General features: G+C 42.1%; 1 protein-coding gene across 6 annotated transcripts in view; it reads right to left on the bottom strand.

The window, feature by feature from the left end:
• The window catches only part of wdr35 (WD repeat domain 35), a 93,849-nt gene extending 81,284 nt beyond the window's left edge, over positions 1 to 12,565 (bottom strand). For 5 of the 6 annotated variants that reach the window (XM_069886461.1, XM_069886462.1, XM_069886467.1 and 2 more), the window contains exons 1-3: positions 8,515 to 8,670; positions 3,574 to 3,691; positions 978 to 1,049 (exon numbers count right to left, since the gene is read on the bottom strand). In XM_069886461.1, coding sequence (XP_069742562.1) covers positions 978 to 1,049; positions 3,574 to 3,691; positions 8,515 to 8,538 — 214 coding nt within the window. In that variant the 5' untranslated portion in view covers positions 8,539 to 8,670. Of the gene's footprint in view, positions 1 to 977; positions 1,050 to 3,573; positions 3,692 to 8,514; positions 8,671 to 12,347 lie in introns of those variants that run through there. The other variant, XM_069886463.1, reaches the window with a different exon arrangement.
• Between the last annotated feature and the right edge of the window lie 208 nt (positions 12,566 to 12,773).

The raw sequence follows: 12,773 nt of genomic DNA, 5'->3' as shown, positions 1-12,773 counted from the left end.
GTCAGTCATCAATAATACATCCACACCTGTTTCCTGAAGAGTGCTTCTGATCTGTTGAACAGGTGTTTGGGGATTTTTCTTCGTTATGATGAGAACTCTTCTGTCATCAGCAGTGGAGATCTTCCTTGGCCCAGCAGTGGAGGTCTTCCTTGGCCCAGCAGTGGAGGTCTTCCTTGGCCCAGCAGTGGAGGTCTTCCTTGGCCCAGCAGTGGAGGTCTTCCTTGGCCCAGCAGTGGAGGTCTTCCTTGACCTACCAGTCCCTTTGCGATTACTGAGCACCCGAGTATGCTCTTTCCTCTTAATGATGTTCTAAACAGCTGATTTTTGGTAATCCTAAGGTTTGGGTGATGTCTCTTATAGTTTTATTTTTGGTTTCAAGCCTCATAATATCTTCTCCGACTTTCATTGTCACAACTCTGGTCCTCATGTTGAAAAATGGAAACTAAAGACTCCAAAGATGATCAAAAGCTTAGGAGCATCCCTAGCTCCCTTATATCTGCACCAATTAAACATAATTGAGTACTCACAAACCATGTCAAACCAAATGTCCCCAAATATTATGCTGCCCTGAAATGAGGAACTATGTATAAAAAGTGTTGTAGTTTCTATATTGTAAACCCAAAATGTATACAAATAACTATGATTGAAATCTGGTACATGCACTTTAATTACATGTGAATTGTTGATTACAACTTTAAAACTGTGGAGCACAGGGGCAAATAAAGGAAAAAAAGTGTCTTTGTCCCAAACATTATGGAGGGTTCTGCACCATGACCTGCTGCAATAGTTACACTACCATATTTATTGGTATTGAGAATATTTCAAAATAAAGAAAGGGTTAACATTGCAGGCAAACAATAAATTTGGCTTTAACATTCTAACTGATTCATAAACAGTTTATCAGAACTGAAATTTTTTTATTTTTTTTTTAAAAACACCCAATAACTGAGAATGTATGGAATAAAAAGAAAACTTACCACTGTGTCCTTCTAATGTCTGATTCATAGAAAGGTTGCTAGGTGCTGCCAATCCTTTCAATCTTGTATCATCTACAGAAACCCACAATGACCATATTAGGATCCAAATGCTATTTTTTTTCTTTCCTACACAAAATTGACTCTGTTTCCTCTGTCGAGGCAAACGACAGATTAGACTTAAAATGAATCTGTTCCAGATCAATTCTGTCAATGGAAGATGTTGATTTTCTGTGAATAGTATTAAAATGGGACCAAAAAAAAAACCCACAACATGCAAAGTTGAATATCAAAAGTCATAATCCAACCTTCTGGCACTGTATGACATGAGAAACCCTGACAAATTTCTACAGATATGTGGTGGAAAGTGTGCTGGCTGCTGACCACCTCACAGTCTGGTATGGATGTTCCCCTGAGTGTAAAGCCATGCAAAAGATAGTGGAAATAGCCCAGGACAACAGAAGCAAAACCCTCCCCACCATCAAGAAAATCTACAGGGATTGCAGTTGTTGGATTGCAGCAGCCACCATCAAGGATCCACACCACCCTGCACATGCTCTGTTGTCGCTGCTACCATCAGGAAAGAGGTCTAGGTGCCACAGGACTTGCACCACCAGGTTTAGAAACAGCTGTCCACCATCAGACTCCACAATAATAAACTCAATCAGGGATTCATTTAAGGACTCTTACATTTGCACTTTAGTTTTTACCTCTCTGTATTGCATAGTTTGTTTACATTTATTTATTTACATGTGCATATTGTGTACATTTCTTTTGCACCATCAATAAATGGTAATTCTGCCTCATTCGCAGGAAAAAGAATCTCAGTGATGTTATGTATAGACTCTTGACAATAAATCGGAAATCTGTATGTTCCAACAGATGAGCACTGCACCATCAACACAGGGCTACCTCAAAGCTGCATGCTTAGTCTTCTGCTTTATTCCCTTTATACCCATAACTGCACTGGTAAGTTGAGCTCTAATAAGCTTGTGCCACTGTGGTTGGCCAAGTAAGGAGTAATAATGAGTGAGAACAGGATGAAAATTTATAATGTGGTTGTTTTATGCCACAACAATCTTGTTCTCATCATCAGCAAGACATGAAATGTGGACTTTAGAAAGGAAAGGATGAGTGACCAAGCTGGGTCAGTGGTGCAGAGGATTAGTTGCTACAAGTTTCTGGGTAACCACGTATCAGATATCCTCTCCAGGGGCCACCATGTCAAGTCAACCACGAAGAAATTAAAAACACAAAGCTGGAGAAACTCAGCAGCTCAAGCAGTGTCCTTTATGTAGCCCAGGTAAAAATACTTAACCAATGTTTCAGGCTTGAGCCCTTCATTGCAACCATGAAGAAGGTACTTTCTAAAGAGTCTCGAGAGTTTTGACATATTGTCAAATACCCTATCACACTTCTACAGGTGCATTGTGGAAAGTGTACTGACTGGTTGCATCACTGCCGAGTTTGGAAGATCAAGTGCCCTGGAACATGGAAGGCTGCAGAAAGTGGCATAGCTAGCCAGGTCCATCACAGGTACCAACATCACTTCCACTGAAGATATCGACGTGAGGGGCTGCCTCAAGAAGCTATCCAACATCATAAAGGATTTCCATCAAAGCCAGGTGGCACGGTTGGCATAGCGATTAGTGCAACACCTTTACAGCGTCAGCAATCGGGACCAGGGTTCAAATCTCACATTGTCTTTAAGGAGTTTGTACATTTTCCCCATGTCCCACTGTTCAAAACACACCGGGGGTGTAAGTGGGTGGCAAGGGCTTGTGGGCCAAAATTGCCTGTTACTATGCTGTATATCTACATTTAAATTTAAAGCCAACATCATAGAGGATCTCCACCACCCTGAACATGTTCTCCTCTCACTATTACCTTCAGGCAGGTTTAGAAGCTTGGCCAAGAGTAATACAACTCTTAAACCTTCCTGTGACACTTAATGCATAACACTACTTCAGAAGTATAAAAGATCGGACAGGACATTACCTGTTCTGCACACACCATGACAGTATTTATCTGTTTATATTTATTTGCTTGGTTTTCTCTCATGTCACAATTTGTAACTATTATTTGTTAGTGTATTTCACAAACCCAGTTTCTGCTACATGCAAAAATGCCAGAGTATCTGTACATTCTGCTTATGTATAAGACAACTCTCATCGATTCACCCAAAAGTATACTAAACACACTCGATTTCTTAAAAAAAACCTGCAGATTCTGGAAAGCTAAAAATATAAACAGGAAATTCTGGTAGTGTATGTGAAGAAAAATGCTATTATTTCAGCTTGATAATATTTCTTCTGAAGTCTATGATAAACTCAAATGAATGGATTCAAGGGAATGTTCACTGCAGTTTCTTTAATTTCTCTTTCCACAGACTGTGGTTTACAGGTTTTTTTAAAAAATTGCAATCCAAATCTCAACATTACAGTGAAACAGCTCTTACCCTAATATTTCTTGATAACAAATAAGTTTTGTTTTCCTCAGAACATCCTCTATATATTGTACATTTGAAAGATAAAAAATTATGGCGAAAAGGTTCTTAAAAATATTGTTCCACATTATTTGGCTTTATTATTTTTCCTACCTGTCTGCATTTCAAGTTTCAGAACTTTTAAAAGACCATCTTCTCCACCACAAGCAATAAACCCTTGGTCTTTATTCCAGGAAACACATCTCAATTGAATGTTACTTGGAATGGCAATCTGTATGAAATGCAAAAAATTTGAGCAATGTATATATAAATGAACCATCATAGATTAAATTAGAGAATCAAGTTACTGCAGGTGTTCAAAACTTTATTTATCCAAACATACCCCCATAATCTGTCCAGCATCAAGTTCCATTCACTCAGCATCTTTAAAACTTGCTGGTTCTTGGTTCCCTTGACAGCAAAGACTAAAATCTCATTCTGGTGTTCATTGCACACCTTCTTCTATGTCACTGTAGACTTTTGTCCATTCCTGCAATCTCTAATACTCACCCATCAGCAGCAGAACTTTCAGATACACAAGTTCACAGAGTCTTGAACTCCCCTCCTCAAACACGTGTCTTCCCATTATAGACAACAAGTGCTGGAGTAGGCCATTCAGCCCATCGAGCCATTTAGATCATGGCTGATCTTCAATTATCAGTACCCTGTCCCTGCTTTCTCCCCATAACCTTCAATTCCCCTGTCCACAAGAACCTTATCTAACTCCATCTTGAACTTATCCAGAGAACCCACCTCTACCACCCTCTGTGGCAAAGCATTCCACAGACCAACAATTCTCTAGGTAAAAGAAGTTTTTTCTCTTCTCTGTCCTAAAGGGCCTTTTCAGTATTCTTAAACTATGGCCTCTAGACCTAGTCTCCCCCAACATCGGAAGCATGTGATCAGTTTCTATCGTGTCCAATCACTTAATAAACTTATATACCTCAATCATATCTCCCCTCATCCTTCAAAATACCAAAGTATACAACCCCAGATTATCCAACCTTTCGGCATACGTCAATCCCACCATCCTGGGAACTAACCTTGTGAATTTACGCTGCATTCCCTCAATAGCAAGAATGTCCTTCCTCAAATTAGGATGCCAGAACTGGACACAATACTCCAGATGTGGTCTCACCAGAGCCCTGTTCAACTGCAGAAGGACATCCTTACTCCTTTTTATGAAGGCCAACATGCCATTTGCCTTTTTCACAGCTTGCTGAACCTGCATGCTAGCTTTTAGTGACTGATGTACAAGTACACCTAGATCGCGTTGCACTTCCCCAATCCCTAACACTCTATTTAAATAATAATCTACCTTCCTGTTCCTGTCACCAAAATGGATAACCTCACACTTATGTTCCATGCATCCACTCTCTCACCTAACCTGTCCAAGTCCTCCTGCACTTTCCTAACATCTTCCTCATACTTCACTCTGCCACCCAGTTTTGTGTCATCTGCAAATTTGTTAATGTTATTTATAATCCCCTTATCTAAATCATTAATATATATGATAAACAACTGAGGACTCAGCACCAAGCCCTGCGGGACCCCACTTGCCAATCCTGTCATCCTGAAAGTGACCCATTAATCCCAACTCTTTGTTTCCTGTCTGTCAACCTATTTTCAATCCATGTCAACACCCTAGTCCCAATACCATGCTCTCTGATTTTGCCTACTAATCTCCTATTAAAAGCCTTCTGAAAATCCAGTACACCACATCCACTGGCTCTCCCATGTCAATCCTCCTCGTCACATCCTCGAAAAATTTCAGAAGATTAGTTAAGCATAATTTTCCCTTCAGAAATCCATATTGACTTGTAATAATACTATTATTTCTGTCTAAGTGTTCTGTTATTTCTTCTTTTATAATAGATTCTAATATCTTCCCCACCACTGTCATCAGGCTAACTAGACTGTAATTCCCCGTTCTCTCCCTCCCTCCCTTCTTGAAAAGCGGCACAATATTAGCCACCCTCCAGTCCACAGGCACTTCTCCTGAATCTATAGAACACTGGAAAATGTCGACCAATGCGTCCAAAATTTCAAAAGCAACCACCCTGGGATGCAGTCCATCAGGCTCTGGGGACTTATCAGCCTTCAGTCCTTTCAATTTACTCAAGACCACATGCTTCCGAATCTGGATTTCCATCAATTCCTCCATAACCATTGGAATTTCTATCAATTCCTTCGATACTGCCGGACTTCTACCCTCTATCTGACCTTTACCTGTATCTTCCCTGGTGAAGACAGATCCAAAGTATCTGTTAAACTCATCAGCCATTTCCTTGCTCCCCGTAATAATTTCACCCATTTGCTTTTAAGGGACAATTTTGGTCCAAACTATTTTTTTTTCTTTACATACCCAAGAAACTTTTACTATTCCCTTTTATATGACTTGCTCGTTTACCCTCATACCTCATTTTTTCCTCCGATATAGTTTCTTAGTTATCTTCTGTTGCTCTTTGAAGATTTCCCAATCCTTTAGCTTCCCACTCCTTTTTGCTATATTATACTTCCTCTTCTTGGACTTGATACTGTTCTTGACTTCCTTTGTCAGCCACGGTTGCTTGCCTTAGAACCTTTCTTCCTCTTTGGAATGAAGTGGTCCTGTACCTTCTGAAAAATGCCCAGAAATACCTGCCATTTTTGTTCCACTGTTCTCCCATCCATAGTACCTTTCTATTGTATTTTGGCGAGCTCCTCCCTCATGGCTGCATAATCCCCTTTATTCAACTGTAATACTGATACTTCCAATTTTCTTTCCTTCTCCCTTTCAAATTGCAAATTAAAACTCACCATATTATGGTCACTATTACCTAATGGCTCGCTTACTTCAAGGTCCCTTATCAAATCCACATTGTTACACACCAAATCCAGAATTGTCTTCCCCCTGGTGGGGTCCACCACAAGAAGCTGCTCTAAGAATGTATCCCGGAGACATTCTATAAACTCTCTTTCTTGCAGTCCCGCACCAGCTAGATTTTCCCAGTCTACCTGCATGTTGAAATTCCCCCCCCCCCTGCATAACAACTGTATCATTACCATTCTGACATGCCAATCTTAACTCTTGATTTATTCTGCCTCCTATGTCTGAACTATTGTTTGGGGGCCTATATATGTCTCCCATTATGGTCCTCTTGCCCTTGCAATTCCTCAACTCTATCCAAACAGACTCTACTCCACCTGCTTTTATGTCACTCCTTTCAAGGGACTGAAAAATCATTCCTCACCAACAGAACCACCCCACTCCCTCTACCCATCCATCTGTCCTTTCGATAGGACGTATACTCTGGAATATTAATTTCCCAATCCTGGCCCTCCTGCAGCCACGTCTCCATTATTCCTATAACATCATACCCTCTAATATGCAGTTGAGCTTCAAGCTAATCCATTTTATTTCTGATACTCCATGCATTCATGTATGATACTTTTAATCTGTTGCTCCCCATACCATGTTATCTGACGTACTTGGTCATACTCTCCAATCCCTTTCTGCTCCTCTTCCTTTTAATTTAATTGTCTATTCAAACTTTTCCCATTTTCTCTTTCCTATCCATTGTCCTATCATTCAGGTTCCCACCCCACCCTGCATAGTTTAAACCAATCCCAACAGCTCTATTAAACCTGCCTGCCAGGATATTTGCCCCTTTTGGGTTCAGGTGTAACTGTCCTTCTTGTAGAGGTCATGCAAGAATCTGAGACCTTGCCTTCTGCACCAGCACCTCAGCCACACATTTTTGCCCCCACTTGCACTCAGCACAGGTAGCAATCCAGAGATCACTACCCTGGAGGTCCTGTCTCTTAGCTTCCATCCTAACTCACTATAATCCCTCTTCAGGACCTCCTCCCCTTTTTTTATCTATGCCCATATGTATCCACATGTACCAAGACATCTTTTATTGTCATTAAAAATCTACTTAGATCTTTCTTCCCCAAGTTTTTGGTCATTTCTTTTATGTCTGATACCAAGTTCAAGTTCACTGTGATCTCACTATACATGTACATGCAGGCAAAATGCCCCTTCTTTAGACCACAGTGCACATATATACATATAACCATATAACAATTACAGCATGGAAGTAGGCCATTTGGCCCTTCTAGTCTGGACTGAAATAAGTATTCTCTTCTAGTCCCACCTACCTGCACCCTACCCATAACCCTCCATCCCCCTCCCATCCATATACCTATCCAATTTTTCCTTCAATAACATTGATCCTGCCATACACCATAGTTGAGCATGATTTTCCTTTGACATACTTTCAGAATATAAATTCATAATATTGTAATTTTCACTTCCAATAGCAAAAATCAGGACATCCAGCCAAACAGCCAAAAGAGAGGGGTTGGAACTTATTTCTAGTTCTAACTCGACATTCAATTGGCAAATAAAAATGAAATTTAAACAAATAAATCAGACCCAAAGCAAATCATCTTATCAAATTGTACTCCCTTATTTGTGCACCTTTCTGAGTTTCCTTGGTTGGTCACACAGAGTAAATAATCGACTCCAAAAAGGAAGATCCCCTATATTTAGAAAGAGTAGAGGGCAGGAGTGGAGCAGGATACGAGAAATACTACTAGGGTTGAAGAAGTACAATTATAATGTGTTATTTTATTGAATTTGAAAGGGTGAACAAGGGAGCCAGGTGGGCGGGGAACACAATTGGACATGGACAGGAGAGGAAAGGTGAGAACTGATTGGGGAAGGGGGTAACTGTGTGAATCCAGAGGTGGATGAGAGGAGAGAGAGAGAGACAGAGATGGAATGATATGGATTGTGCCTGTTCAATAAACAATTCTGGATAAATAAAATAACAGCATTCTCAAAGCCGACAAGCATCCACTGCTGACATAAATAGTTCATTCATACACTGTATTTCAAAATGCAGCGTCTACGAGCCAACATAAACAACCCCACTCTCTTAAAACACAAAACAATCTGGGCACTCGAAAGAATGGCCAAAGTGCGCATGCGTCCCCTCTGCGCTCCGGCCATTGCTGCCTGAACATCGCCGAGACGAAGAGAGAATCCTCCAACATCAGCAGCCTCACCTTCTTGCTCAAATAGATAAACATGGTAGCGATTGTCGAGGAGCTGGTGAAGACGCGGGCGGATTATCAGCGCTTCAGTCCCCACTCACGCTCAGTACTGATCGCCCTTCCACTTCGGGGAAGCAGCGGCAACACAACAGCATCCCCTGGTAACCACGACCAGCCAATCGCTGACGCCTGTCAATTCCCAGCCAATGAAAGTGTGAGAAGGGTGCAAACTTTTTAGCCAATCACTGGCCACCAAGGATACCATCATTCTCACAATTCTGGGATTGCTTTGGGATGTTGAATGGGAGTTTATTGTCACACACAAAAAGGATAATGCAAGTCTTACATAGTGCAGGATCCCGAGGGATGTAACAAATTAAGTATTATTGAGACACTGCAAAGAGTTGAGTTACAGGGAAACATTAAACAAGTTGGGAATTCATTCCTTAAAGCATAGAAGAATGAGGGGAGATTTGATAGAGGTTTACAAAATTATGAGAGGAATAGACAGAATAAATGCAAGTCGGCTCTTTCCACTTAGATTGTGAGAGACGTGGCTTTAGGGTGAAAGATTTAGTGGGAGTTTGGAATGAGCTGCCATCTGACGTAAATGCTGACTCACTTTTAAATTTTAAGAATAAATTGGATAGATACATGGATGGGAGTGGTGTGGAGGGTTATGGAATGGGTGCAGGTCAATGTGACTAGATGATTCAGCACAGACTAGAAGGGCCAAATGGCCTGTTTTCTGTGCTGTAATTTTCTATAGATCTATAAAAGGAAGAGAAAATAAATATTCGCAGTTGGCCAATGTTGCAAGCAGTGGATTGACTCCCTCGTACACTCCTCCCTAACCACCAACATCCCCTTCGGCACCTTCCCCTGTGACCGCAGGTAGAGCTGCACTTGCACCCACACCTCCTCCCTCAAGACTATTCGATGCCCCAAACAGTCCTCCTCAGTGAAGCAACCCTTCACTTGTGAATCCACAGGGGTCATCTACTACATCCAGTGCTCTCATTATGGTCTCCTCTACATCAGAGAGACAGGAGCAGACTGGAAGATCACTTCATTGAGCACCTCACTTCTGTCAGCAGCAATAGCAGGGACCTCCCAGTGGCTATCCATTTCAATTCCCTGCCCCATTCCCATGTTGATATGTCTGTCCATGGTCTCACGCACAGCAGACTGAGATCACCTGCAAATTGGAGGAACATGATCTCATATTCTGTCTTGGCATCCTCCAGCCAGTTAGCATTGACATTGACTTCTCCGGTTTCTATTAGCTCTTCCCTCCCCATCCCCCTCCTATCCCTATTTTTCTTTCCTCTAGCTATGTCAATCTCTTTTTCCTTTTCCCTCTATCTCCTCCAGCTCTGCATTCACAGAGCTACCCCCTCCCCCAATCAATACTCGCCTTTTCTCTCCTGTCCTGCCCATGTCCAATTGTCAGCTTTTATCTATTATCTGGTCTCCTCTACTCCCCACCCCCTCCTACCTTATTCCCTTCTTCCACTCTTTTAATGCAGGCACCTGCCTGCTTTTTACTCATACTTTGAAGAAGGGCTCAGGCCCAAAAAGTCAGTTATATGTCTTTTCCTCCTATGGATGCTGCAAGACCTGCAGAGTTTGTCCAGCATTTCTGTGTTTTCATTGCAAACAATAGGCTCCTGGAGGAACTCGGTGGGTCAGGCAACATCCATGGGTAGGAATGTATGATCAGTCAACATTTTGGGACAGGAGCCTTTATGAGTTTTGACAAAGTGTCCCAACCCAAAGCACTGATGGATGTTGCTTGACTTATTGAGTTCCTCCAGCAACTCATTGCTTGCACAGGATTCTAGCATCTGCAGATTTTGTGTTTCTTTCGCTGCAAAAATGTGTAATCAGTAATATAAGACTGATCTTGGGTTGTACTATTGTAATGTAGTTTGGGAGATGCAGGGAGTCTCAAGACCCTGATAGCTATTGGATAAAAAGCTGTCCTTGAATTAGAAGTGCTGAACTTCAGGCTTCTGCGCGTTCTGCATGGACAGGGTGTTGGGGGTGCCAGAACAACAATCTTCCTTGCAGTGTCAGTAAGAAAAGGGGTTTATGTGGATTTTAGGAAGGGGGGTGGGGTTAAGGGTCCACACACCTCTCTTAATTTATGAGATAGTGGAGGAGAGGGTTAATTCCTTCAAATTCCTCAGAATTCACATGTCAAAGGGTCTCTCCCAGAGTCATCACATCAACAACTGTCAAGAAGGCACACTAATGCCTATACTTTCTAATATGTCTGAGGAGATTTGGCATGTCCTCATATACTCTTTCAAACTTCTACAGGTTTACTGGTGCATCACAGCTTGGTTTGGAAACTCATACCCAGGTACACAAAAGGCTGCAGATAGGGTCAAACCTAGCCAAGTCCATCACAAGCACTGACTTCCCATCCATTAAAGACATCAATATAAGATGCTACCCCAAGAAGGCAGGCAACATCATAAAGGACCCCCATCACCCTGATCACAACCCCTTCTCAGTGCTACTTTCAGGCAGCAGATACAGAAGCTTGAAGTGCAGCACCTCTAGGTTCAAGAAAAGTTTTTATCCAACAGCTCAGTTTTTGAGCCATCCTGTGGTACCTTAATGTAAACTATTCCATGACGATCAAAAGATCATTTTGAAACGTCACTTTTATTTCTTACACTATCTATAACTGTAAATTTTTATCTCTCTATCTCATTAGATTTATTGTTTTTCTGTCTTGGCATATTGTGGTAATACTATTGTAGTTGATTCAACTTACGAACCTGCTTTGCATCAGCAAGTAACAATTTGCTGTATCTGTACATTGCCAAGTCAAATTTATTGTCATCTGAGTGTACAAATATCACCTGAAGAAAAACAATGTTCCACGGTCCTCAGTGCAACTCCCGAAGACCCCCAACCAGACATAAAACATGTACAGGCAAACAGTACATATGCAAGACAAATATTCATATACACAAATAAATTTTAAAAATGTATTATTTCATAAATAAGAGAGTCTTGGATGATTGGTGTAAGCAGTTATTTTGGTCATTCAGCATTTTCACTGCTCATGAGAAGAAGCTGTTCCTCGGCCTGGTGGTGTTAGCTCTGATACTCCTACATCTCTCAGCCGATGGAAGCAGCTGAAAGGGTGGAAGGGATCCTCAATGATTTTGCGCACCCTCTTCAGACAACGAGCCCGGTAGATCACATCGATAGAGAAGAGGAAAGCTCCTGTGATCCTCTCTACCATCCTTATGGTCCTGTGGATTGACCTCTGATCCATTTCTCTGCAGCAACTGTACCACACTGTGATGCAGCCAGCTAAGACACTCTTGAAATACCTCCTATAGGAGGTTGACAAGATGGTGGCCGGTAGCCTTGACTGCCTCTGTTTTCTCAGGAAGTGCAGTTGCTGTTGTGCTTCCTGACAAATAAGGAGATGTGTGTCCATGATAGGTCTCGAGTTAAGTGAACTCCAAAGAACTTGATGCTGCCTATTCCACTACAGAGCTATTGATGTGTAGTGGACAGTGGTTGTTCCTCATCCTTCTGAAGTCCATGATCAGGTTGTTACTCTTGCACCATACTAAAAGATTTTCCATCTCTGTGGGGGGGGGCGTGGCAAGATGGCGTAGACGAAAGACATGTATTCCACCTTTCCCCAGCTGGATTACTAAATACCCAGTTTTTAAAAAGCATAAGAGTGGTTAAAAACAATGTTAACAGTTGTTTAAATAACAGTGATTTATTATGGCAACTAATGTGAAAAAATCTAAAACTCAACTTCAGAAAAAATTACTATCCAAAAGTGTGGAAGAACTGAGGCCTACCGGCATAGCTGAATCCACGGAATCATCGTTGGGAGCCTCCAAGCCTCAGAGGACTCCAGCACGTTCAAGTTTGACATCGGCGCCGATCCTGCCTCCGCAAGATGTCGCTGACACTTTGGTGAGCTCGGCCGTTGCTGACGCGTGTTCACACAACCTTGCTGGGCAGCCCGGGGACGTGCAGTGTAGCATCGGAGCATGCTCCTGCACATCTGGCAGCTTTGACTGGCTTGCATGGGGCATCCCGGGTCCAAGAATTGCTGAACAAAGTATGGGCTGAGGGGGAGCCTGAACGCCGGCATCCCAAAGAGGTCAGGGTGCCGGCATCGGGTATCCAGACCCGCAGACGTTCAGCTAAAGGATTTACGATAACTGAGGAAGAAGAGGAACTTACCTTATTGGAATTTGCTCAGGAGGAGGAGCCTGTGT

The sequence above is a fragment of the Narcine bancroftii genome, chromosome 6 (assembly GCF_036971445.1).
Source record: "Narcine bancroftii isolate sNarBan1 chromosome 6, sNarBan1.hap1, whole genome shotgun sequence".
Taxonomy (NCBI): Eukaryota; Metazoa; Chordata; class Chondrichthyes; order Torpediniformes; family Narcinidae; genus Narcine; species Narcine bancroftii.
The sequence above is the reverse complement of the archived record's forward strand: the minus strand, read 5'-3'. Positions and strand labels throughout refer to the sequence as shown.